Source organism: Mauremys mutica, chromosome 13, assembly GCF_020497125.1.
Source record: "Mauremys mutica isolate MM-2020 ecotype Southern chromosome 13, ASM2049712v1, whole genome shotgun sequence".
NCBI lineage: Eukaryota > Metazoa > Chordata > Testudines > Geoemydidae > Mauremys > Mauremys mutica.
In genome coordinates, this window is record NC_059084.1 from 27921229 (window position 1) to 27947608 (window position 26380).

A 26380-nucleotide genomic window follows, 5' to 3' on the forward strand; every position below is an offset into this window, starting at 1 on the left:
ACCCCCCAGGAAAGCACCCAATGCCCAGAGTTCATGGATTAACTCCCCTGTGAGGTGTGCACTGGACAACAGGTGAGGTAAGCCATTGGGCCACCGCAAAGGGAGAGGCGAGAGCTTCCTTGGGGGTGGGGGCATGGAGGGCTCCCTTGGAGTCTTGTGGGAGCTCTTCCTGTAGGGGGTGGAGAGCAGCAGGGGGGGCGAGGGGCAGGTGGGGGACCAGGACTTTTAAAGAGCCACTTTGTTCCTGTGGAGGCCAAGAATTAATTAATATAGGTTTGAAGGGATCTTAATGTATGTTAGCTAATTTAGCAGAAGTTAGGATGTGACCCTGCATGCTGTAAGATATGTGGTACAGAGAGAATTGTGTGAAGAGTCATTACGACCTTGTAAACTGCAGTCTTGTTTTCTGTTCTAGTATTGCAGACAAATAAGATAGCGAATAGGCTTATGTATAAACAAATGCAAATGTTTATCTTCAATGTCTCCAAGATTACTAACCATTGTCTGTTACAAAGGTATAAATGATTGTTATGAATTGCTTACTAATTGAGAGAGATCCGTCCGGGACTAGGGGCAACCCAGATTCCTATGGCACTCTCTCCCTCTTGTGTTCACTAGAGAAATTAATAAAGTATTTAATTTTGCTGCACCCAAACAAAAAGCGAGAACTTAGTTTTTCTTCGACAATTTGGGGGCTCGTCCGGGATGGCAACGCCCACGGACACACAGACGGCTGCTACGGATCGTTCCCCTTCGAACCCCATGGCGCCACAATAGAGGTAAGAGACCTTTTGAAATCTCTATTGGGGTGTCGGAGGAGGACTGTCTGTGGGGGACGTCTGTTTCTGCTGGGCTCACGCCATCTGAACTTATTGACTGTGCAGCAGGATCAAATGCAGAGTGGTATTGGGGTGAGGCCCCAATAAGGTTAGTTTATAGCAGTACTGGGAACTGCTGAGTTGGCCAACAGGTAATGCATAAGGTAATGCATAAGGTAACATAGGTAAATGCATTAGAATGCACCGGTGCTGAGGGGTTTTTACTGCCTCAAGAGGGGTTGTCATACCGCCTCATGGTATTGGTCCGGACCAGGTAACGATGCATCTTGGTTTAAAAAAAAAAAATTTTTTTTAAAAGAGATAAAAAGGTTAAAAAAGGGTTAAAAAGAGGAAAAGAGGCCTTGGTGTGTGTGTGTGTGTACACCAGTGTGAGTGATCGTTATCGAAAGACGCCCAGAGTACCCCGTGAAGCGGAAGCTAATGATCAGGACTGCTCTAACGCAAGCCCGGTAACTAGTGGATCTTTAGGAGATCCGACCCACGGTGGGCTGACTCAGCTTGGCATAGTCCGGCGAGGAAGCTGCCTGGGTCTAGGAGTGTGTGAACCCATCTTCCCTCCCCTTTCCCTTCTGTGTGGGCTACTGACAATCTGATCGTCTCCCTGGAAGCAATTAGAGTACGCGGCTTTATCTCCCAGAGACTAGCCGACGCTCTTTGCTGTGGAGGAAGAGGTTTGAGGGGCGCACAAGCGGGAGGCGGTGTGGGAGAGGCAAGGGACGGGTGGAAAGCCAGATCTGGTACTGATGGAGGTTAGAGCAGCCTGAATGCTTGGCCCAGGGATGCATCCCCATTGGCCCAGAGACCTGGAGGGAACAAGCAGAACGTTCCCTCGGCCCACAGCTTCTTCCACATGATGCTGGGGTTTCAGGGGAGGTCGGGGAGAGGATGGGATTTGGGGTAGGCAGGGAGCATGCAGAGCAGCCTGGATTGCAGGGTGCACTTTGGGGGAGGCCAGGATTTGGGGGCTGGGTGAGGAGCTCAGGGAAAGGCTGGGAATGTGGGGGGCTGGACGGGTAGCTCTGGGAGAGTCTGGGAATGTGGGGGGCTGGACGGGTAGCTCAGGGAGAGGCTGGGAATGTGGGGGGCTGGGCGGGGAGCTCTGGGAGAGGCTGGGAATGTGGGGGGCTGGGCGGGGGGCTCTGGGAGAGGCTGGGAATGTGGGGGGCTGGACGGGTAGCTCAGGGAGAGGCTGGGAATGTGGGGGGCTGGGTGGGGAGCTCTGGGAGAGGCTGGGAATGTGGGGGGCTGGGCGGGGAGCTCTGGGAGAGGCTGGGAATGTGGGGGCTGGACGGGTAGCTCTGGGAGAGGCTGGGAATGTGGGGGGCTGGACGGGTAGCTCAGGGAGAGGCTGGGAATGTGGGGGGCTGGGCGGGGAGCTCTGGGAGAGTCTGGGAATGTGAGGGGCTGGACGGGTAGTTCAGGGAGAGGCTGAGAATGTGGGGGGCTGGGTGGGGAGCTCTGGGAGAGGCTGGGAATGTGGGAGGTTGGAGGGGAAGCTCAGGGAGAGGCTGGGAATGTGGGGGGCTGGGCGGGTAGCTCAGGGAGAGGCTGGGAATGTGGGGGGCTGGACGGGTAGCTCAGGGAGAGGCTGGGAATGTGGGGGGCTGGGCGGGGAGCTCTGGGAGAGGCTGGGAATGTGGGGGGCTGGGCGGAGAGCTCTGGGAGAGGCTGGGAATGTGGGGGGCTGGGCAGGGAGTTCTGGGGGAGGCTGGGAATGTGTGTGGGGGGCTGTGAGTGCAGGATGGTTGAATGGGGCACCACGTGCTGCTGTCCCCTGCACAGGGGTAAATTTCCCCATTCTGCTCAGTGCTGTAACAGCCATTGCAAACTGCTGGCATCTCAATGAAGAAGGGGCGTGAGTGAGGAGCTAATGCTCAGAGAGATGCCCGGTAAGGCTCATTGATTAGCACAAATGAGTTATGTGGGAAGGCAGAGAGCCTTGCTCCTGAAATGCAGATGTAATTAAACGTGTGTGTGTGTGTGTGTGTGTGTGTGTGTGTGTGTGTGCCTGCCTGTGTAAGTAATAACTCCATGTGCTGAGCTCAGCAGAATGGAAGCTGCAAATGCAAGATGCGTCAGTGGCTGGGTGCACAGCGCTCCCACTCTGTGGCTTTGGCATCCAGGGGAGAGTTTGCTTTCACTCCAGAGAACAGGCTTGTGTTGTGTCCTTTGTGACTACAATAAATAAAGCCCAAACATTTACTCAGGGAGGGAAATGGTTTATGGGCCACAAATCCCCACACCCTTCTTTAATAGCTGCCTGTGGACAGGATCCACAGTGGCCAATGTTCCACCCCCCAGCTCTGCACTTCAGAGCTGCTGAGGCCAAACCAAGGGCTCCCTAGAGCGGATGGATCAGAGGAGTTAGCCCGAAAAGAGGAGATGCCTTGAAAAGATCAAACATGGCTGTGAAGATTGTTAGCGGCATTTGTGCTGTCCTCTTGTTCCCCCTCAATCCCTGCTTCCCAGCATTAAAAGCCTCCCTTGTACTGACTCTCACGCTGCTCAGATTCAGGAACACAGGTCGTGCAGGGAAAGTCTCCTGTAGCTCTGGCTTTCCCAGCACACAGGAATGAGCCCAGTGAACTCCGGTAGATCCGCAGAAGCTTTATGCTCATTCCTTAATCACAGACATCGGCGTGGCTGCAAAATTGCTCTGAGCTGGGAAAGGGCGGAGAGCGGCAGATTTAGCCATTGCCAGACCAGCTGGTCTGAATTTCTGACCTCAGCGACCCCCCAATGAGACTGTCCTGCATGCTGCCCCCAGATTCTCACATCCTCTAGATCATGGGCCCGGCCGGGTAGAGTCTGACTTAGTCTTGTGGGTGTGCAGCACCCAGCACAACGGGGCCCTGATCCTGCCTGGGTATTTTGGGCACTCCCACAAGGTACATATTGGCTACTACTAATAAATAATAATTGGAAGATTCATTAAAACAGGACTATTCCGACTGCTCATAATACTAGCACTTTCCTTCAGTAGATCTCAAAGTGCTCTGCAAAGGAGCGTAAGATCATCATTGCCATTTTATAGCTAGGGAAACTGAGGCATGTGATTTGTTCAAGGTGACCCAGCAGCAGAGCTAGGAGGAGAACACAACTGTCCTGACTGCGAGGCTGGTGCTCTAGCCACGAGACAACACTGCTTCCAGGGAATTCAGCTCTCACCAGCCTGTATAGTGAGAGAGGCTGTATCTCATCTGCCCTAGCTGCAGAGGGCACTGCAGAACACAACCAACAGCAGGCATACACCTTGCAGTGTCAGCAAGCCGGAAGCCAATGCAGACGCTGGAGGCGACAGTGTAGGATGCCTGGCTCCATCACATACAGCCGAGTGAAGCTTCCTACAGGGGCTTGTGTCTGTGGCTGGAGACTAACTGGGAGATCTGGGGGGGCTGTACAAGGTGGCACTGCGGAAGTTCAGAGGTTTTTTTTTGTTGTATTTGGTCTTAAATGAAAGTTGTTTTTGGGCTGATGCTGATCGGTTTGTAGCTTTCGGTTCGGTTTGGTTTGGTTTGGAGTGAGAGCTCACTTTACCTGCCCTGTGCATGTGATGTAAAATAGGAATGGTTTGTTATTTACAGTTCTATAGTATCTTCTGTATGAAAGGCTCTCCAGGGAACCTGACTGGGATTGCCTCACCACTCCATGCCTTGCAGCTCCCCTGGGCTGGAGTGTGGTAAATGTTTAACATCAAGAAGCAACATAGCCAAGCAGGCTACGCTTGGAAGACAGGGGGAGAGTTTAACACGGGCAGACTGGACCTGTGGCTGGGACATGGTAGCTGACACCCAACACGGCTCTCCATTAACAGCTTCGAATTGCCATTCTGTGCCATCGGAATGACAGCACCTCCTGTAGCACAGCACCCCTGGGCCCTCTCCTGAGGCATAGACGAGGTACTAACTCGGGGAGAGGGGCCCCCTGCAGAGTCACTGCAGCACTTAGGGGTGTCCCCTCTCCCCCAATCCAGGGCCCTACACTGCCCAGCTGCTGTGCCTGCAGAGCAAGGTGGGAGGGTGCTGGTGCTCAACCAGCTGGTTCTGTCCGTGCTCTGGCACTGGCCCTGGGGATCCTGACCTGGCTTCAGAGGTTAGCTCTGGAGTTCTTTGGGCCAGGACTGCACTGGGTCCCTGCAGGGGTTTTGAGTTTTCCCATGGAGGAGTGGGGACAGGGCCTGCTCAGCCTTTGCAGCCAGGTCCATGTCTTCCGCCTCCAGGCCCTGCAGAGACTCCTTTGTTTTGCAGATAGTCTGGCATGGAGCACGTTGACATAGACCTTCCTCCACCGCCTCCGAGGGCTCCGATATGACAGGCAGCTCTTTTATCTTCATCCGAGGGGTCTTCAGTGAGACCTCTCTGAGCTGCCGGTCTTTCACCAGGACCTTCTCTGGACCTGGAAGCTGGTGTCAGCGACAAGGTCCATGATGGCCGCTGAGGGGTCAGATCTCCTCGCGGAGCCCCTGGTACACAACCTCCAGCTTGGTGTGCAGGTGGTGGAGTCCCCCTCGGTGCGCCAGAGGCAAGAACCACCAGAATTGGAGACCTCCTGGACTACGACTGGGGGGACTGGGTGAATCCCCTGGTGCTCAGTCAGCGCATGGGGCTCTCCATCCCTCATACGCCCTGGAACCTACTCCAGGAGGTGAGGGCATCCTTACTGCCCACCTCTTGGCCCTTCCTTGAGTGTGTCTTGCAGGAGGGTGCTCCCTACTCACCCCTGGCCCTCCAGACCTTGTTATAGGCCCCTTGCCACATGAGCCCCCCGACTCCCCTTGCATAACCTGAGCCAGCTGCGTGACTTGCAGCTGGCTCATTTCTGAATCGCGCCTGGCGAACAGACGTACACCTTTGTGCTCCACACATTCCATTTCTTCACCCTCGTGTCCAGCCATGACACCAAGTGGTGGAACCTTCTACCACCTGTGGAGGGTGAGGAACCGTGGTGGGCCAGTCTGTATTCCACCCTGGTCCCATGACCCGCCAGGGATATCAGCTGGCAGCTCCTTCATGGAGCCGTGAGCACGGACGTGTACCTAGCACGGTTCATCCCCCTCCCTAACACCTGCCCTGCCCGTGGTGTATGGGAGACCCTGGCATATGTTTACCCCCCTTTGCTGGCTCCTCCAGAACCTTTTCCTCAGGTTCTGGTTGCACTTTTCCCCGCACCTCCTGATCTATGCTCACCTCGTCTGTGGTCCCACTCGTCAACCTCCTCCTGGTGCTGCCCAAGGTGGCTGTCTATAAAACCAGGAGGAGGATGCTGAACAGGGAAGTGCTCTGTGACTGTGGGACTATTTCCATTCCTCCCTTGGTTCACATATCAGGGCAGAGTTCCTCTGGGCCATGTCCACTCATAGGTGCTAGAACTAGGGGTGCTGGGGGTGATGCACCACCTCCTGGCTTGAAGTGGTTTCCATCATATCCAGGGTTTACAGTTTGGTTCAGTGGCTCTCAGCACCCCACTGTACAAATTGCTCCAGCACCCCTGCATCTGCTGGCTCCCTAGACACCTTTGAGAAGCAGTGGGCACTGTCCAGGGTTCTCTGCTCAAGGTCCCCCTCAGGATCCCTGATTTTGAACCTGTAACCCTCGCTCCTGTCCCTGGATTATCATTTGTTGTCCTCCAAATTCATTTGAGTTCTTGGGACAGTAGCTCCTCCCCTCATGCTGAGGGAGGAGCCTTCAGACATGGGTGGGCTTGCGCCCACCCACCCTGGGAATTCAATAGGTGCAGAACAAGGTGGTGCCTTCTTTGCTCACCCGAGTGCGCACCCAGTCCTGCAAGCCATCCATGCCCAGTGCTCCCATAAACATCAGTGCGAGTTCCATGCCCAGGGACACACAGGACTGGCCCTTGCATTTGCATGTTGCCTTTGTGATTCTATCATCCCTGAGACCATGAATGGAAAATCAGAAAAGATCAACACTCAAGAAAGCAAAGTGGAGAGAGCCTGTCCATCCCACATCTGGGCAGGGCTTTGCTCTAAAATCCAGAGAAATCCCCAGTGGAGGAAAATGCAGGTTTCCTTATTGAGTGGTAGGCTGGAAAGCTCCAAAGTGCATCAGTCAGTCCTAATGGGCTCTGAGAGAGCACAGAGCAGAACAGCCTGGCCTGACTCAAAGCCTATATCCCATAGGTACCTATTACCTAACGCTGGCAGGATCTGGGCTAGTTTATATCCCTGCAGCAGCACAAGATGGGGAGGAGAGGTGCATGTTCTGCTGCGAACAGCATCCTTCTGCTGAGGCATCACCTGCTCTGCACGCTCGCTAAGGGGGAAGCATGATGAGGGGTGGGTAAAAGCCAGGGGTTTGGGAGTGTGACCAGCATAATAAAATCCCTCTCCCCAGCCACAGGACAAAGGGTTTCTTAGGGACAAGCTGCAGAGGTTCCTACAGGACGTTAGTAAAGAGGGCAGGAATGCATATGGAAGCAGGAAACTTTCACAGTAACTCAGTGTTTGCACCAAAAGAAGGGGAATTTACAGAAGTGAAATAACATTTCAAAGGGCTAAATTCTGACTCCAATGGAGCACTTCATCCATTTACACCAGCAAAGAATTTAGCTTGTGACGTCTAAATGTTCTGTCTGGTACCTGAGTTGCAGCCACAAAATCTGGGCATTCAGATGCAGAGGCCTAGTTCATGCACGGATGCAAACAACAGAGAGAATGATGGGTATGAAAGGGACCAGCACACTTCCTACTCATAACTGGCCTCTAGTTCCCAGGTTCATTCCTAGAGACTTTTTAGAACATAGGGCCAATACTTGCTAGCCTCCAATCTTCTGATACTGTACCTGGTTTTAACAAGAAGTTACATAGACCAACAGATAATAGACACCGAAAAAGCAAACTGTAACAAACTCAGGCAAATAACGCTGTTACAGAAGATTCAGGAAAGAGGCTGAGATGGTTTGGACACATGTCAGGAATGGACCTGGAAAGGTTACCACCTGTGGCAATACATGCCAGAGTGCAAGGAACTAGAAATAGAGGAAGACCGAGGATGTGTTGGATAGACCTGGTGAAGAATGACATGGAACCAAAAGGTTTAAAGAAGAATAAAGCTGTGAAGCTGGTACAAGATAGAAAGTGGTGGAAAGATTTCATTGGTCCCATTGTTGCTGTTAAGCTGACGGATGGGAATCAAAGAAAGAAAGAGAAAAAAATAATATCATAATGCCACTATATAAATCCATGGTGCGCCCACACCTTGAATGCTGCGTGCAGTTCTCATCACCCCATCTTAAAAAGATATATTAGAATTGGAAAAGGTACAGATAAGGCAACAAAAATGACTAAGGATATGGAACCAGCTTCTGTATGAAGAGAGATTAAAAATACTAGGACTTTTCAGTTGGAAAAGAGACAACTGAAAGAGGGGGGATATGATAGAGGTCTATAAAATCATGAATTACATGGAGAAAGTGAATAAGGAAGTGTTATTTACCCCTTCCCATAACACAAGAACCAAGGGTCACCCAATGAAATTAATAAGCATCAGGTTTAAGACAAACAAAAGGAAGTACTGCTTCACCCAACACACAGTGGAACTCTTTGCCAGGGGATGTTGTGAAAGCCTAAACTATAACGGGGTTCAAAAAAGAATTAGATAAGTTCATGGAGGACAGTTCCTTCAATGGCTATTAGCCGAGATGGTCAGGGACACAACCCCATGCATGTCCCTAGTCTCTGTTTGCCAGAAGCTGGGAATGGATGATGGGACGGATCACTCAATGATTCCCTGTTCTGTTCATTCCCTCTGAAGCACCTAGAATCATAGAATAATAGAGTTAGAAGGGACTTCAAGAGTCATCTAGTCCAACCCCCTGCCAAGATGCAGGATTTATTGCATCTAAACCATCCAAGACAGATGGCTATCCAGCCACGAAGCAGTGCCATGAGGCAGTGCATGTAGTGGCATTGGCTACTATCAGAAGACAGGATACTGGGCTAGATGAATAATTGGTCTGACCCATTATGGCTGTTTTGATGTTCTTAAAGAAAATCTAAGGGAAAAAGGAGTTCAGGAGAGCTGGCCGTTTCTCAAAGAGACAATATTAAAGGCGCAATAGTAAACCATCCCAGTGTGAAGGAAAGATAGGAAGAATAGTAAGAGGCCACTGTGGCTGCATCAGGAGCACTTTAATGACCTAACAATCAAAAATGGAATCCTACAGGAAGTAGAAACATAGACAAATTGCTAAAGATGAGTACAAGAGGAATAGCACAAGTAGGGACTGTAAAAATCTAGGAACTAGAACTCCCCTCTGCAAAGTTGGGATAGCTGATGTTCTGACAGTGCTACCAGGAAGCCATAGAGCAGTCCAGCTAGGGAGCACTGTGGATAGCAGCTGATGCAGGAAGTACTGCCCAAGGGACTCAGCGTGACGGTGCCTTGCGGCCTCTGGTTGGCCAAGGGCCCTATTTAATCCTGGGGTTGGCCTAGGAAGATGTCTGTGCATCTTTGGCCTGCTGCAATGCCAGACTTTGCTTGGTGTCAGGATCTCTGGACTATGACTCTGACCATAGGTGCCGACTCCGTGGGGAAAAATTAGTGGATGCTCTATACTCTATACTCTATACTCACCAGCAGCCAAGCTCCCCTTCCCCCACCCGCTCCATTTCCTCCTACCCCCCTGAGCGTGCCGCGTCCCCGCTTCTCTGCCTACCTCCCAGCATTTTCTGCCCGGCCACCACCAAACAGCTGTTTGGCAGCATTAGCACACTCCAGGAGGGAGGGGGAGGAGCGGGAATGTGGGGCGCTCAGTGGAGGAGGCAGAGAAAAGGTGGGGCCAGGGCAGGGATTTGGGGAAGGAGTTGGAATGGGGGTGGGGAAGGGGTGGGAAGAGGCGGGGCAGGGGCAGGGCCTCAAGGAAGGGGTGGAGTGGGGGCAGGGCAAGAGGCAGAGGGAGGGGGTTGAGCACCCACGTGAAAGAGGGGAAGTCGATGCCTATGACTCTGACTCATGCCTCCAGATACCAGGCTGGTACTGCCTCTGGACTCTGACCCTGGCCTGACTCTGACCCTAGTTCTTATGATTCCTCCAACTCCTGCTTGACGACTACGATCCCTGGTGGGAAGACCCTAGCCCAGCTGTGACTGCCAGGCCAGACTGCCCATGCCCTGGTCCCTTACAGGGACAAAATGAGTTATACCTACAAGGGACATAGAAAGCAATGAGAAGAGATTCTATACAGCCCTGCCAACGGGGGTGGGGGGGCAAAGAGTGCAATTGCTCAGTGGCCCGGGCGATTTAAAAGCGCCCAGGGGTCTCTGGCCACCGCTGGTGGCAGCACAGTGGGGCAAAGGCAGGCTTCCTGCACGCCCCCGCTCTGTGCCGCTCCTGGAAGCAGCTGGCATGGCTCTGAAGCCCCTGGGGAGGGGGTCTCCTTGCGCTGCCCCCACCCCAAATGCCAACTCTGCAGCTCTCATTGGCTGGGAATTGTAGCCAATGGGAACTGCGGGGGCGATGCAGGTGGGCAGTGGCACATGGAGACCCCCTCGGCCCCCCGGCTAGGAGTGTGCCAGTCACTTTTGAGAGCCGCCTGAGGTAAGCACCGACTCCCTGACCCCCGCCCATATCCCAACCCCCTGCCCCAGCCCAGAGCCCGCACCCAAACTCCTTCCCAGAGCCTGCACCCCCTCCTGCTCCCAAACTCCCTACCAGAGCCTGCACCCTGCACCCCCTCTCATACCCAAACTCCCTCCCAGAGCCTGTGTCCCACACCCCCTCCTGCACCCAAACTCCCTCCCAGAGCCTGCACCCTGCACCCCCTCCCGCTCCCAAACTCCCTCCTAGAGCCTGTGTCCCACACCCCCTCCTGCTCCCAAACTCCCTCTTAGAGCCTGCACCTCCTCCTGCACCCCAACCCCCTGCCCCAGCCTGGTGAAAGTGAGTGAGGGTGGGAGTTAGTGAGCAGTGTAGGGAGGGGGGATGGAGTGAGCAGGGGCGGGGCCTCAGAGAAGGGGCAGGACAGAGGCGTGGTCTCAGGGAAGAGTTGGAGCAGGGTGCGTGGCAAGAGTTTTGGGGTTTGTGTGATTAGACAATTGGCAACCCTACCGGGCGGGCATGTGAAAGCCCTGTCCATGCTGAAAGAGCGTGCCTAGCAATGAAGCTGACAGCTCACCGGGCATCACGCAGCGTAGGTGCAGCACCGCCCAAATGTCAGGTGGACTGCGTCCGTTTGGGCGCATCTTATGCATACGTAGGGGCCCACTGGCTGTTCTGCCCTGGGGCCCGGAATTGGTGTCATCAGGCCTCGTTCTATAAATACATTAGGATCAAGAGAGAGATGAAATAAAGTGTAGGGCCACTACTTAGTGGGGAAGGAAAGCTAATGACAGATTACATCAAAAAGGCTAAGATGTTTAATGCCTATTTTGCTTCAGTCTTCCATAAAAAGGTTAATGGTGACCAGATGCTTACCACAATAAATATGAACAAAAAGGGGGAAGGAACACTGGAAAGAACAGATTAAACAATACTTAGATAAATATTTGAGTCATCGGGGACTGATGAAATTCACGCTAGGGTACTGAAGAAACTAGCTGAAGCAATTATATCTGAGAACTCCTGGAGGATGGGTGAGGTCCCAGAAGACTGGAGAAGGACAAATATAGTACCTGTCTTTCTAAATGGGAACAAAGAGAACTCAGGAAATTATAGACCAGTCAGCCTAACTTTGATTTCTGGATAGATACGGGAACAAATTATCTTACAAATTGATTGTTTAAAGCTAGAGGATGACGGGGGTGGTAAGGAATAGCCAGGATGGATTTGTCAAGAACAAATCATGCCAATCCAATCTAATTTCTTTCTTTGACAGGGTTACTGGTCTAGTGAATGGGAGGAAACGGGAATACGATATATCTTGATTTTAGTAACACTTTTGTATTCTGATAAGCAAAGTAGGGAAATGTGGTCTAACTGTAATTACTATAAAGTGGGCATCCTACTCACTGAAAAAACATACTCAGAGAGTGATTATCAATGGTTTGCTGTCAAACTGGTGTGGGGGTGGGGGTGGGGAGAAGATTTATCTAGTGGGATCCTGTAGTTATATGCTCTGGGTCCAATGCTAATCAATATTTTCATTAATGATTTGAGTAACTGCATGAAAAGTCTGCTTATAAAGTTTGTGGATAACATCAAGTGGGGAGGGGTTGCAAGCCCCTTGGAGGACAGGATTAGAATTCAAAATTACTTTAATAAATTGGAGAATTGGTCTGAAATCAACAAGATAAATTCACTAAAGAGAAGTGCAAAATACTACACTTAGGAAGGAAAAATAAAATGCACAGATAGAAAATGGAGAATAACTGGCTAGGTGGTTGTACTGGTGAAAAGAATCTGGGGGTTATAGTGGATCACAAGTTGAATATGAATTAACAAAGTGACGCAGTTGCTCAAAAGGCAGTCAATGTCATTTTTGGCTGTAGTAACAGGGGTGTCATATGTAAGACACAGAAGATAATTGTTCCATTTACTCAGCACCGGTGAGGCCTCAGCTGGAGTGCTGTGTCCAGTTCTGGGCACCACACTTTGAGAAAGAGGTGGACAAACTGGAGAGAGCCAGAGGAGAACCTCAAAACTGATGAGAGGTTTAGAAAACCTGACCAATGGGGAAAGGTTAAAAACACTGGACATGTTTAGTGTTGAGGGCTTGGGCTGGGGTGTATAAACACCACACTGGAGAAGAAGGGATTAAGGAGCAGCTCTGGGCCCAGACAGGGCCGCCCTGGGGGGGGGAGGGGGCAAGTGGGGCAATTTGCCCCACGCCCCGGGCTCCACAGGGGCCCCCAAGAGAACGGGTGAGGCTCCCGCCCCGACCCTGGCCCGACCCCGCCTCCGCCCCTCTCCTGGAGCCTCAGCGCATCCAGGACCGTCCCTGAACAGGGGCAGAGCGTGCCTCCGGCGGGGCCTGAGCCCCTCCCTGCTCAGAGTAAGGGAGTGGGGCTGCGAGCTCCAGGCTGAGCGGAGGGAACTCAGGCCCTGCTGGAGCTCGCAGCCCTGCCCCCTTACCACGCGGCTCTGAGCGGGGAGGAGCTCAGGAGCCCCGCCGGAGCCATGCTGCAGCTGTCGAGGGAAGCTTCTGGATACGACGCGCTGAGGCTCCAGGTGAGGGGGGAGCCAGGGGTAAGGGGCCGGGGGGGGGTGGTTGGCTAAGGGGCAGGGAGTCCCAGGGACAGTCAGGGGACAGGGAGGGGGCAGAGGTTGAGGGGGTGGTCAGGGGACAGGGAACGGGGGGGTTGGCTTGTGGGCGTTCCAGGGGTCTGTCAGGACTCAGCGGGGGGGGTGAGGGGGTGGATAGGGGTCGGGGCAGTCAGGGGACAGGGAGCAGGGGTGGGGTTCTGGGGTGGTGGTGGGGGTCTCTGGGGGATGGTGAGGGGGCAAGGAACAGGATGGGTCGGGGATTCTGAGGGGGGGCGGGCAGTCAGGGGGCAGGATGTGGGTGGGGGTCAGATAGGGGGCAGGGCCAGGCTGTTTGGGAGGCACAGCCTTCCCTACCCTAAAGCTCATTCAGCAGTTTGAGGCTTGCAGAAGAGCCAAGCTGTTAGCTTTTCCATTAGGGCTACCATCCCTTTCACTTCTCAAATGCCAAATTATAGTCTATATTTAATTTCAGTGCCCTAGGGAGATTCATGTCATGGGAGGGTAGCTTCATTTAAAATTAGCCACTGGGGGAGGGATCACATGAGAAGAGCAATATCCTACACCACCTACCTCCTTCCCAACCCTACCAAGGGAGACTCCCCCTCCCCCCCCGCATTCCCTGAGGCTTCAGAGGGATTAATTCAGTGGTTCTCAAACTTTTGTCCTGGTGACCCCTTTCACATAGCAAACCTCTGAGTGCGACACCTCCCCCCCTCATATAAATTGAAAACACTTTTTTATATATTTAACACTATTATAAATGCTGAAGGCAAAGCGGGGTTTGAGGTGGAGGCTGACAGCTCGCGACCCCCAGTAATAACCTTGTGACCCCCTGAGGGGTCCCGATCTCCATTTTGAGAACCTCTGGGTTAATTTAATGTTAACACCCTTTGTCCATTCACATGCATGTACTATTTTGAGCATATCGGTTTTCACAACATAGGCTCATCCCAGATTCTGGAACAAACTCAAATGCTCAGTTCGTGGAGTATGTACACAAGATATACTAAAGACAAACCCACAGTAACCGTTTCCAGTTTGTGAGGGACCCCATGGAGCCAGTCTCTAGGAAACAGATAAATGCATGGAGGTTAAGTCCATTAATGGCTATTAGCCAGGATGGGTAAGGAATGGTGTCCCTAGCCTTTGTTTGTCAGAGGGTGGAGATGGATGGCAGGGGAGAGATCACTTGATCATTACCTGTTAGGTTCACTCCCTCTGGGGCACTTGGCATTGGCCATTGTCGGTAGACAGGATACTGGGCTGGATGGACCTTTGGTTTGACCCAGTATGGCTGTTCTTATGTTCTAACCTAACTGAACCCAAAGTTATGGAGACAGATATGAGTCAAAGAAGCCAGCAGAGTATCAGAAACCTGGAAAAATCTCTGACTGGATGGGCTCAGGCGTTTGGTCACAAGCTGAGATGGTTCAAAAGTTTTGGATTTTTTTTAAGCAGAATTTTTTATTTTTTATTGTTTCTTTAAACAATCAAACACAGCAAGCAGCAAATATTTGGCCACACACTTCTGAAACCCCAAACCATATTCAGGTTTTGGCAGACTAATTTCAGCTTTTCAATTAAAAAAACCACAACAAATTTTGAAGGAAAGCAGACGTTGTCCGTGATTTTTTCTGCTTTTTAAAAACCCCTAGTTTTCGTTCCAAAAAAAGTTTTGACGGAAAACCCTTTTAATGAGCTTTAGTGCCTTTTAGCACTAACTGATGCTGAGAACCAGTGATACCTTGTAAAGAAGTTTTCTCAAAACTGGGTTTGTGCCGAGATGCGGAAGGTTTATTTTTCCCAGGGCTGCCCGTGGAGGGGAGCAAGTGGGGCGATTTGCCTGGGCCCCAGAGGGACCCCCACGAGAATATAGTATTGCAATTTTTTTATGGAAGGGGCCCCCGAAATTGCTATGCCCCAGGCCCCCTGAATCCTCTGGGCAGCCCTGGGCGGGGCCACTCCTGGAAAACCTGCACATGTTGGAGATGGAGCTTTAAAAGGGAGGCAGAGCACCTGAGAAGCAGGTAGACGGGGGAAGGGAGCAGCCCTGTGCTCTGAACCCTGGGGGAGGAGCACCCCGCGAGCTCATGGTGCCTGAGGCTTGGAGATACTGACCCAACCAAGCCTGCAAAGGAGGGACTGGTGATGTTTGAACATCAGGAACTTTAATTTTGTGGCCATTTTGTGGTTCTACATAGCTGATCTAGGAAAGCAGCTATGTAGAACCCAAGGTGCAGATCTTACCTGCCTACCATTGGGCCCTGGATCGGTGCCCGGTGGAGAAGGTGTACCTGGGATCCCCTACCAGCGCCTACGGAGGGGATAACTACAGAGGTCTATCCCTCAGCTGAGACGCTAAGTGGGGAAGATCCTAAAGGTGCAAGGATCCAGACCCTAAAACTCCAACCCCAGGGGGGAAGCCCTGAAGCCCCTTTCTCACTTCTGAAGATAGCTGCGTCATTGGACTCTGTGTACCTCAAAAGGGCTGGCCTTGAATACGTGACCCAGCCAGGGGGCTGAGCGACTGAAATGACAGACCTCCATGTGGCAGATATATAGTGAGGAAAGGGAATGCCCGGGAGGAAGGCAACCTGCCACACCCCAACCTGACCCCAATGTGACACTGCTGGTGAGTGTTCTCCTCTACGGGGCTGTTATAATGAGGACAGGGATCAATTGTTCTCCATATCCACTGACAGTAGGACAAGAAGTGATGGGCTTAATCTGCAGCAAGGGAGAATTAGGTTAGATAATAGGAAGAACTTTCTAACTATAAGGATAGTTAAAGCTGCCTAGAGAGGTTGTGGAATCCCCATCATTGGAGGTTTTTAAGAACGGGTTGGACAAGCACCTGTCAGGAAAGGTCTGAGTTTATTTGTTCCTGCCTCAGTGCAGGGGGCTGGACTAGACAACCTCTTGAGGTCCCTGTCAGCCTTGCAGTTTTGTGTTTCCACATTTTTGTTAGCAGCTCAGCTGCTTGTTCTTGTGTACTGTCTGTGCTCATGGACGATACCATCCGTTCCTGGGGACATGCTGCTCTTTGGTGTATCAGTTTGTTTCAGCACCACCTCCTCTGTCTCTACCAACTACCAGAAACAAGAAGGTCTAGGGTAGGTATACTCCCAATGTGCTGGGTGGGAAAAAGCAATGCAAAGAAATCATTTATCTTCTCTGAAGCAACCTTATTTGCTTCTTTCACCTCATGTTGACCCAGCTGGACCCCTGATTCTTTCACCGGCCTCCTGTTTCTGAGGTACTTGATGGGTTTTTTGCTATTTGTTTTTATATCAGAGAGTGAGATTTGCAAAAGCACCTAAGTGACTAGAAGCACGAGACCTATTGACTTTCAACATGACTTGTGCAGTGAAATCACTTGGGTTCTTTTGAAAACTTATTTCAACTTCCCTCTGAGCCCGGTTCCTACTTTCCCTTTGACTTTTCACCTGCCATTATTCAGTATTATTATTGTCTCTACAATGAGATTCCGGGCTTCTCACTGTGTGTCACTCCGAAGCCTGGAATGTCTGAGTCAGTGTGAAGTGGTGGAAGCAGCTACCAGCATGGCTGAGAGTCTTTTTGTTCCGAGTATCACTGGGTTCCCCCATCACTGGGTTTCGTGGCCTGTTACTGTCCAATTTTAAGTTCTCAGCCATCTTAACTTTACACATTATACCCCTGCAACATCATGGCATGTGTCTCTGCCATGCCAAGAGTCCTAGTCCATGATGGTATCAGAGGTTGTATGAGAGACTGCACAGATGGGCCAGCTGCCACAGTTCCTCAGAACCACCCACACAACAACACAACCAGCACACACAATACCACAAACACATCGTCCCTCATTTCACACACCCCTGATTTGCACCTGCACAAATCAGCACGAATCTCATAGCATAGCACAGGCTGCGCACAAATCAACACAATTCTCCCAGCACAACACACAGTCATGCACACACACCCCCAAATCACACTTACTATAAAGCCTTGAGAGTCTCCAGTCCATCGCTAGTTATTTGGACTGTGTTAGCACCTCGCAGGCCCAGCCTCGACCAGGACCCCATTGTGCTAGGTCCTGTGCACACACTAAATAAAAAATGTTCCCTGCCCCAAGGAACTTACAGTCTAGTTTACGCTTCTTTCTACTGGCTGCACTGAAGCTGGATTTCCATTTTCAGACCGATCACTGTTCAGTTTGAATAACCCCTTTCACCAAGTAACCAAGCTGTTTTTATACCTTGCCTCTCTGCTCTCTATTTCCCTTGACAGTATTTTGTGAGGCTCCAGTAACCTCCAGGACAAATCTACAGATTTTAGTCTCCCCACCTTTGACTTTCAGTTCTCTTTGACTAGCTTCCGACTAGCAGCCCCCTTGTAATCGGGTTCCACCAGACGAGGAGGGCAGGGCTAGGAGACACCCAGGGACTGTGCTGCAGGAAGTGGTGGTGGGGATGATTAGTTAGATAGCATATGGTAAACAATTCCCCCCATGGCTGGTATTGCCCAACTGAGGGAGCTACGTGGCTTTTACATCCTCCTCTGGAGCACCAGGAACTGAACACTGATGGACACAGAGTTGTGGATTCGATAGACCATTGGTCTGCTCTGGTGTGGCGCAAGGTGGGATGGCTGACAGAATGGGTCCTTGGTCTGGTCTGGTCTGGTCTGGTCTGGCCCAAGGTGGGCTAGCCGACGGAATGGGTCACTAATTCATTGTGTATGTCCCAAGGTGGGCTAGCCAATGGGATGGGTCCTTGGTCTGCTCTTTTATGGCCCAACATGGGATAGCTGATGGAATGGGTCATTGGTGTGCTCTGGTGTAGCCCAAAGTTGGCTAGCAGATAGAATAGGCCATTGCTCTATTGTGTATGGCCCATGGTGGGCTAGCTGACAGAATGGGTCATTGATCTGTTGTGTATGGCCCACGGTGGGCTAGCTGACAGAATGGGCCATTGATCTGTTGTGTATGGCCCACGGTGGGCTAGCTGACAGAATGGGACATTGATCTGTTGTGTATGGCCCACGGTGGGCTATCACATGGAATGGATCATAGGTCTGTTCCGTTTGGACAGGACTTCTAACACTGTTTTGTTACCGAGGAGCACAGCCTGTGAAGTGACTGCCTCTCAGTGTAGTTATTTCCCTTTTTACGTTTTCATTATAATGTGACTAAAAGTCACACAAGCTTTGAACAGATATAACCTCTCGAACACAATACAGCTGTGAGCACTCACAGCCCAGCACATTATAACACTGCAGCATCTTTGGTGTAACTTACAAATGAACAGGATAGACTGTAACCTCCTAAATTCATCTGAAGTCAGCCAGGTGTGTACTGATTATCAGCCAATCCCAGAGGAATGAATCATGGAGGGAGATCCCCTTAACATTAGCTCAGCTCATCTGCTTTTGAGGTGTGTGGGTGGCAGGTCAAAGCAAGTGATAATTTATTTTCCACCTCCTGCCTAGTATTATCCATATTCTTTCATCAGACTCAAAAGAAATCAGTACAAATTGTATCAGACGTGAAACAAAGAAACAGATTACCCCATTATCCAGAATTACTTTAGCCAGAAAACTGACTTTCTGTAACCAGCTCCTTCATCATACCCAGAATGACTCTTAAATGCATGTTGTAGTGGGCACAGAATCAGCTACTGCTCTGCCCTCACCACGGGGGAGGAGTTTTGCTGCTGGGCGTGCTGCTGTTAAGGAAGATCATATAGGGAAAGGAAGTCCCATTTCCTTAGTGCTGTTACTCAGAGATTTTTCTGATAGGTGAAAGGCGGGAGGTGCTGCACTAAGTGCTTAACGCTGTTGTCTTTTTAAGCAAGTGTGGCCTGGTGGAGAGTGCACTGAACTGGAATGGGCCTCAATAAACTTGGGTTCTCTTCCTGGCTCCACAGCTGACTGAGTGACCATGGGTGAATCACTGCTCTGTGCCTCAGTTTCCCTCTCTGTAAAATGGGCACAATGATACCGACTTCCTTTGTAAAACATTTTCAGATCTACTGAGGGAAAATCCCTCTATACGAGCTAGGTATCATGGTAATTATTTTGTTTAAAGGAGCTGAAACATTGAAGGCTTTGAAGTAACAACCATGGTCACGTGCTTGTTGCACGTTGCAGGCCACATGCTGCAATCTGGTCTTTTCTAGTTTGGATCCCTCCATGCTCGCTACTCTAAAGCGAGCGGAGGAACAAAACGATGCTCTGTGCACATGCTGGAGTTTGCTAAATCATAGACAGGCATCCTCAGGGCTCTGTAGATTGGAGGAGAGAAACAGCTTGAATAGTTTGCAAAGGAAAATCTCCTCTGAGCAAACCCATCCCACATTGGTAATTAACACTCCAAGGATGTGTCTACACAGCAGCAGGGAGCTGCATCCCCGTGAGGGCAGGCAGATACATGCTAGCCCTGCTCCAGCTGGTGTTCTAAAAGTAGCATTGTGGCTGCAGTGGCATAGGCTGTGGCTTGAGCTAGCCACCCCAGGTACAATCCTGGCCAGCTGCTGGCACATACTCAGGTGGCTAGCCTGAGCCACGGCCCTTGGCACTGCTGTGTAGCCATACCCCTAGTCATTTGGGTAGATTTGCGCCTCGTTAGGGGTCTGCAAATTGAGTGTCTTCATTTGCTCTGCAGCAGGGATTGGTGCTTTTCTGTCTCACACAGGAACGAAAAGACGATGCCCTCTATCCCCAGTGTTGTTACAACACGTTCTGTGTTTTTCTTTTCAGGTTTTTCGACGAGCCGACAAGAACGGTGAGTACTCAGGACACTGTATCTTATCCCTGTTCCCAAGCTGCCTGTAGGAAAGTAGATTTAGTTCTTTCCCTATGGAGGTGTCTGCCAATAAAGTGGGTCTCAGGATTTTTCCCATAGGGAAAAATACAGAAATGGCAATGTCAGGGAGATGTTTAAGTGAGATCTACCCAGATAATCCTGGCAAATGACCTGCTGCAGGGAAGGCGAACCCCCATCTCCCCCCAGGTCATTGCCCATCTGCCCTGGGGGAAAATAGAACACGACAAGCCACATAGCCCAATGTGTTACCATCCTACCAGCTCCACAATGCAGAAGATTTGCCCCAAAGCCAGAGAGGAACAAGAAGCCATCCAGCAAAGCGAACCCACTGTGACTGGTTCCCCCTGGGGCGCCACCTGGAACTGGGGTACCGTAGAGCCCTCTGACCCACCAGCCTGGGCTCCCTGTCACACTGTGCTGCTGTGACAAGTTGCAGACACACTCCTGGTCTTACACTTCCACCAGCATCCACACAGGTAGGGACGCACCCAGCTGCAGTTACATGTAGGGTCTCTGACCAGCCACTGCATGTGAACCAACAAAAGACAGTCTACAGCCAAAATAACCGCCAGCTTTCTAGCTTAGGACCCCAGAGGGGTATCGTCCTGCCCTGGTCAAAACCCCGACCAATATGAATTTATTATCCAGTTCGCCTCCCCCTCAATGTGGAGAGAAACATGCAACAGCCTCTCTGAGCTAAGATTCCCACACGCTTCACTTCAAACTCACTGGGTTAGATTAAAACATAAAATAAATTTATTAACTACAAAAGATAGATCTTAAGTGGTTGTAAGTGATAGCAAACAGATCCAAGCAGATTACCTAGCAAATATACAAAAACACAAACTAAGCTTAATATACTAGACAGGTTGGATATGAATAGCAGATTCTCACCCTAACTGATGGTACAGGCAGACTTGTAGATTCTTAAGGCACAAGCTGCATTAGCTTTACAGTTTGGGTTTTTCAGGTTTTCATAGACAGGCTAGAAATCCCTTTAACCTGGGTCCAGCACTTCCCCCAGTTCAGTCTTTTTTCCTCAGGTGTTTCTAGGAGTCTTCTTGTGTAGAGAGTGAAAAACAACAGATGATGTCACTCCCTGCCTTATATAGCTTTAGCATATGGTGGGAACCCTTTGTTTCAAAACTTGGTTCCCAGACTGGTTTGTGGAAAAATACTGACATCCCAAGATGGACTCCAGAATCATGTGGCCTGGTCACATGTCCTTGTAGAGTCATAGCAGCCATTACTTACAGGCTGTCTGGAGTGTTCCCAGGAACTCACCAGGTAGGAGATAAGCTTCTCCTAAGGCCTACTGTTTTCCCTAATGGCTCATTGCCCTGAATAGGCCCTTTCCAACTAGCTATCTAGACCAGGGATCGGCAACCTTTGGCACACGTCTCACCAGGGTAAGCTCCCTGGCAGGACGGGCCAGTTTGTTTACCTGCCTTGTCATCCCTCAGCCCACGCCACTTCCTGCAGCCCCCATTGGCTTGGAGCAGCGAACTGCAGCCAGTGGGAGCCGCGATCGGCCGAACCTGCAGACGTGGTAGGTAAACAAACTGGCCCAGCCCGCCAGGGTGCTTACCCTGGCGAGCCACAAGCCAAAGGTTGCCGATCCCTGATCTAGACTGAAAGCATCTTGTCTAGTGGGCATTACCCAGGTGTAGTACATTTGAAGTACAGATACATAGTCAGTATTTATAACTTCAGATACAAAAATGATACATGAATACAAATAGAATAATCATATTCAGCAAATCATAACTTTTCCAATCACACCTCACATGACTTATCTTGTACAAAATGCATCATAATTATATTATAATAATATTACTATGATGAATATGGGGTGCAGTATCACACCCACCCCCAGCAGCTGGAAGCTGCTGGCTATGTCGGCTGGACTCTGATGGGAATATGTCTGTATTTAAGAGATGAACCATGTAGTGTCAAGGTTTAGTAAAAACTGTTTTCCCATGCTAATTTTCCCCTACTGTTACTCACACCTTCTTGCCAACTGTTGGAAATGGGCCATCCTGATTATCACTACAAAAGTTTTTTTCCTCTTGCTGATAATAGTCCAACCTTAATTGGCTAGTCTTGTTAGAGTTGGTATGGCAACACCCATTTTTTCATGTTCTCTGTGTATATATATCTTCCTACTGTATTTTCCACTGCATGCATCCAATGAAGTGGGGTTTAGCCCACAAAAGCTTATGCCCAAATAAAATTTTTAGTCTCTAAGGTGCCACAAGTTCTCCTCATTCTTGTACTGTCAAGTGTCCTCCCGGAAATCTCTCTGCTGAGTGGCCCTGACAAGGTGGGGAAAGGAGACTTTGCCTTACAAATGCATTTTGTAGCAACAGCAGCCAAAGGGCTCAGAGCCACATTCAAAGGGGAGCTGTGGGCTCCGATCCCCTGCCCCCACAACTGGATTCCTGGCTGTTACCTTTCTCTGATCATTTGCCAAGCAGCATCTGGTTGCTGCATTTGCTGGCATAGAAGGGGGAGAACCGTATTTTACTCTTTTCCACTGTTATACAGCAAGGCAGGGCCGCCCAGAGGATTCAGGGGGCCTGGGGCAAAGCAATTTCGGGGGCCCCTTCCATAAAAAAAAAGTTGCAGTACTATAGAATACTATATTCTCGTGGGGGCCTGGGGGAAATTGCCCCAATTGCCCCCCCCCCCCCCCGGGCAGCCCTGTAGCAAGGCAGAGGATAACAATCACTTGTGTGCCTGATGCGTCCCATGACACTTTTTGCAAGAGTTGGGTGTTAGCCCTGGCATCCTTCTTAAACTCCAGTTTGGATAATAATATGCCGGCTCCCTCAAGATGTGACCACTAGTAGGTAGGGTCTGGGGTTCAGGACGCCCGGGGTTCTGTTCCTGGCACGTCCACTGACTCATGGTAACTTCTCTATTTCTTCATCTGAATTGCCACTCACTTGCACCAGCGTTACACAGGTATAGCCCCTCTGGTTTCTTTGGCAAATGTTGCTCTACAGTGGTATGAGTGAGAGGGGAATCAAGGCATAGAATTCAGAGGCCAAAAGCCTGTTAAGCCCTCCTCCTAATTCCTCTTTCTGAGCTGGGTTATTCCCTTTGCTTTGGTTAGCCCAAGATTTTCACCTGTGGCAAGTGATTTGGGGAATCTCAGTTCTTAGGAACCCACTGTGAGACAACTGATATGCTGCGCCCTTGTCCTCTGAAAAGCAGCCCCCTTTAAGGCGCCTCACATTGGACTGCTAAAGACAGACGTGCGTAATCACCTGTCCCTTTTGAAAATCTTCACGAGTTTGCTGTCAAGCTTAGTTTGAAATGCCCTCGGGGATGGGGCTTCAGCAGCTTCCTTTGGGAGACTGTCACTAGCCCAGCAGATCTCAGTGTCAGGGATTTGGTCCTTAGATTTTCCTTTCTTAGAATGGGATGATAATACTGAACTACAGGCATTTTGGGAGGCTAATTACTGCATGCTTGTGGTATGCTTTGTGGGCCTCGCCTGGAACGAGCTATAGAAGGACTAAGCGGTGTTATTATTATTTATTATTAGAGCTGTGCAGAGAACAAAAGCTCTGCTTGGTGAAGGATTGTAGATTGCAAAATCTGACTTCATTCTGAATCGGAGAGAGAACTGGGGGCTTAATACTTTGGTCTCATTTGGGTTGGTGGGTTTAGTGTATGGTGATAACTGAAAACTTTGAAACACTCTGAAGGAAACCCCCCCACCCCCCCGGCCCAATTTTTGTTTCAGTTCACTTCAAAAGTTTTGTTTTGACAAAATTCACCTTTAAAAATGTGTTTGTCTTATAATGTAAACAAATGGGAAATGAAAAGTTCTTTCAAAATGCAAAATCAAAATGTTTCCTTCCCCAAATGTCACTGGGATGTTTTGACAGTATCAGGGCTCTTTTTCCTTGAGTCTCTTCCAAAACAAAATTCTGGGGAAATCAACTTGATTTCATCATGTATTTCTGTTTTGACAGCCCTGTGTATTTTGATGGAATGTGGTTCCATTGAAATGTCTGTGACCATCCAGAACACTCCCAGTCAGCCCACTCTTCTTGTATAGACTTTACATGGCCTGATTCACTTCTCTTTGCAGCTGTATAATTATTCCTCTCCTTTTATTTACATGCAGATGATGGCAAGCTGTCATTTGAAGAGTTTAAGAACTATTTTGCTGATGGTATTTTAAGCTCAGAGGAGCTGTGGGAGCTGTTCAGTGGAATTGACAGGCATCATTCAGAGTAAGTACTATAATGTCCTAGACAAGAGGATGTGAAGCAGGATTTAAAACTCCATTGTTTGTGGATAGGGTGACATTTGGAGATTTGTGCAAATAAACTTCTGCAATAAATATTAGGCATGAGATAAATCCACATCGTGGAATTGTCAGATATTAAAATTCATTGAATACCAGATATGAATGTGGCTGCAGAGTCAGACATTTGGGGACAATCACTATCAGATTTATGTGAATTCATTCCAAGCAACATCCATTTAAAATTATGTTACATTGGTTTGCAGTTTAAAAATCTGTTTCAGAAATATGCACCATCGTAAAACTGTATTAGAGCCGAGATAGACGCATGCAATGGGATCAAAACAATGACAATTCTGTGGTGTCAGTGACACATGGGACCTCATTTCTTATTTACATAAAGGCCGCTTTACCCCACCCTGTCAGCATAAAGGGGCTTCATATGGGATTTAGAGTGACTGAGAATTGAGGCTACTTTCAATGAAAATAGTGAGCTGAATTCTGATTTCTATAGGCTGGAGAACAGTAGAGTTACTCCAGAATTCCACTGTTACAGAGATCAAAGCCTGCCCTACTGTATCGTTCTACGCAACGTACAGCCAGATGGCATGGAAGTGCTGTATTTAATGTTTGAACCAGAGTAAGGACAAACTGCACTTTTTAAAATGATGGAGGCCAATTTTATCCCAGGCATACATCCACTTAAATGAACAGAGTTGCACCAGGGAGGAATTTGGCCCTAGGCTTTCTACACCATCTGGGAGCAGCCGGACTCTCTGAGCTGAGTAGATCCTCAGCACAAGCAAGCAGAGTCTCAGACTGCTGGGAAGAGAGACCAGAAAATCTGTCATCTCTTTCCAACGCTTTCATTGTCATGGTATCTCAATAGCTCACAAACATTCATTACTTTCCCCCGTCCCGTTGAGTTAACGCAGTTTTCCCTGCAGTAAGACAGGGAACAGAGGCACAGAAAGACGAAGGCCAGATCCTCAAAGGTAAGTAGGCACCTAACTCCAAGTCTGTTGCAAGGCCAGGAACTAAATCTAAGTCTCTTTTGCCTTAACCGCATTATAGACTCTAAGATCAGCAGGGATCATGATGATCATCTAGTCAGGGGTTGGCAACCTTTCAGAAGTGCTGTGCCGAGTCTTCATTCATCCACTCTCATTTAAGGTTTCACGGGCCAGTAATACATTTTAACGTTCTTAGAAGGTCTCTTTCTATAAGTCTATAATATATAACTAAACTATTGTTGTATGTAAAGTAAATAAGGTTTTTAAAATGTTTAAGAAGCTTCATTTAAAATTAAATTAAAATGCAGAGCCCCCGGACCAGTGGCCAGGACCCAGGCAGTGTGAGTGCCACTGAAAATCAGCTTGTGTGCCGCCTTCGGCACCTGTGCCATAGGTTGCCTTCCCCTGATCTAGTCGAACCTCCTGCACATCGCAGGCCACAGAACCTCACTCACCCACTCCAGTAATAGATCCCTAACCTCTGGCTGAGTTACTCAAGTCCTCAAACCATGGTCTAAAGATTTCAAGTTACTGAGAATCCACCGTTTAAACTAGTTTAAACCTGCAACTGACTGTGCCTCGGGCTGCAGAGGAAGACAACCTCCCTTCCCCCGCCGCCCTGGGTTATGGTAGTAGCAAGATTCGGGTGCCTGCTGTCTTTCCATTTCCACCATTCTGCAGGGTCTCCAGCATATGGAACACAGGGTTTAGCATGAGCGGTGACAGCTTCCACCGCCGTGTTTGTATTACCAGAGATTAGAGTCTGTTCAAATTTTTGCCTAGCAGCTGCACAGACTTGTGAGCTCCAAGGGGGATTCCGTTGTCAGAAGCCTGATTGCTGGTTTTCTGCTCTGTCATCTCCAGCAGACTTTTCTCCCCTTAGCCAGCTTTCAGGTGGAAATGACAGCTTTTGCATTAGACCTGTTTGTCTTGGAGGTGAGACTGTGAAACTTAAAGTGAGCAACCAGCCCGCAAGCTGCATCCTTGCTCAGACGCAACATGGCTGAACCACTCAGGCAGGATGACTTGTGAAATTGTTCCTGTTCTGGTGCGGATGCTTGGATCTGGAATGTGTTGAACTGCCAGAGCTCAGAGAGTAGAAATAACTATAGAGATGGTGGCTTAGTCTGAGTTTATCTGGCAGATTAGCACCCTGCGGGGCTCTGGCATTTGAATCAGTCTCCCTGACACTCCCTGGGTATGGAATCAGCAGGTTCTCAAGGAGATCTTCAGGTGAAAGGATGGATCTCACTTATTTACCAGTGGCTATCAAAGCAAACAGTAAAGGGGGTTCCACC

General features: G+C 49.8%; 1 protein-coding gene across 4 annotated transcripts in view; it reads left to right on the forward strand.

The window, feature by feature from the left end:
- The window catches only part of NECAB3 (N-terminal EF-hand calcium binding protein 3), a 131844-nt gene that overhangs the window by 18036 nt on the left and 87428 nt on the right, over positions 1-26380 (forward strand). For all 4 annotated transcript variants that reach the window (XM_044986670.1, XM_044986672.1, XM_044986669.1 and 1 more), the window contains exons 2-3: positions 19739-19763; positions 23947-24055. In XM_044986670.1, coding sequence (XP_044842605.1) covers positions 19739-19763; positions 23947-24055 — 134 coding nt within the window. The remainder of the gene's footprint in view (positions 1-19738; positions 19764-23946; positions 24056-26380) is intronic.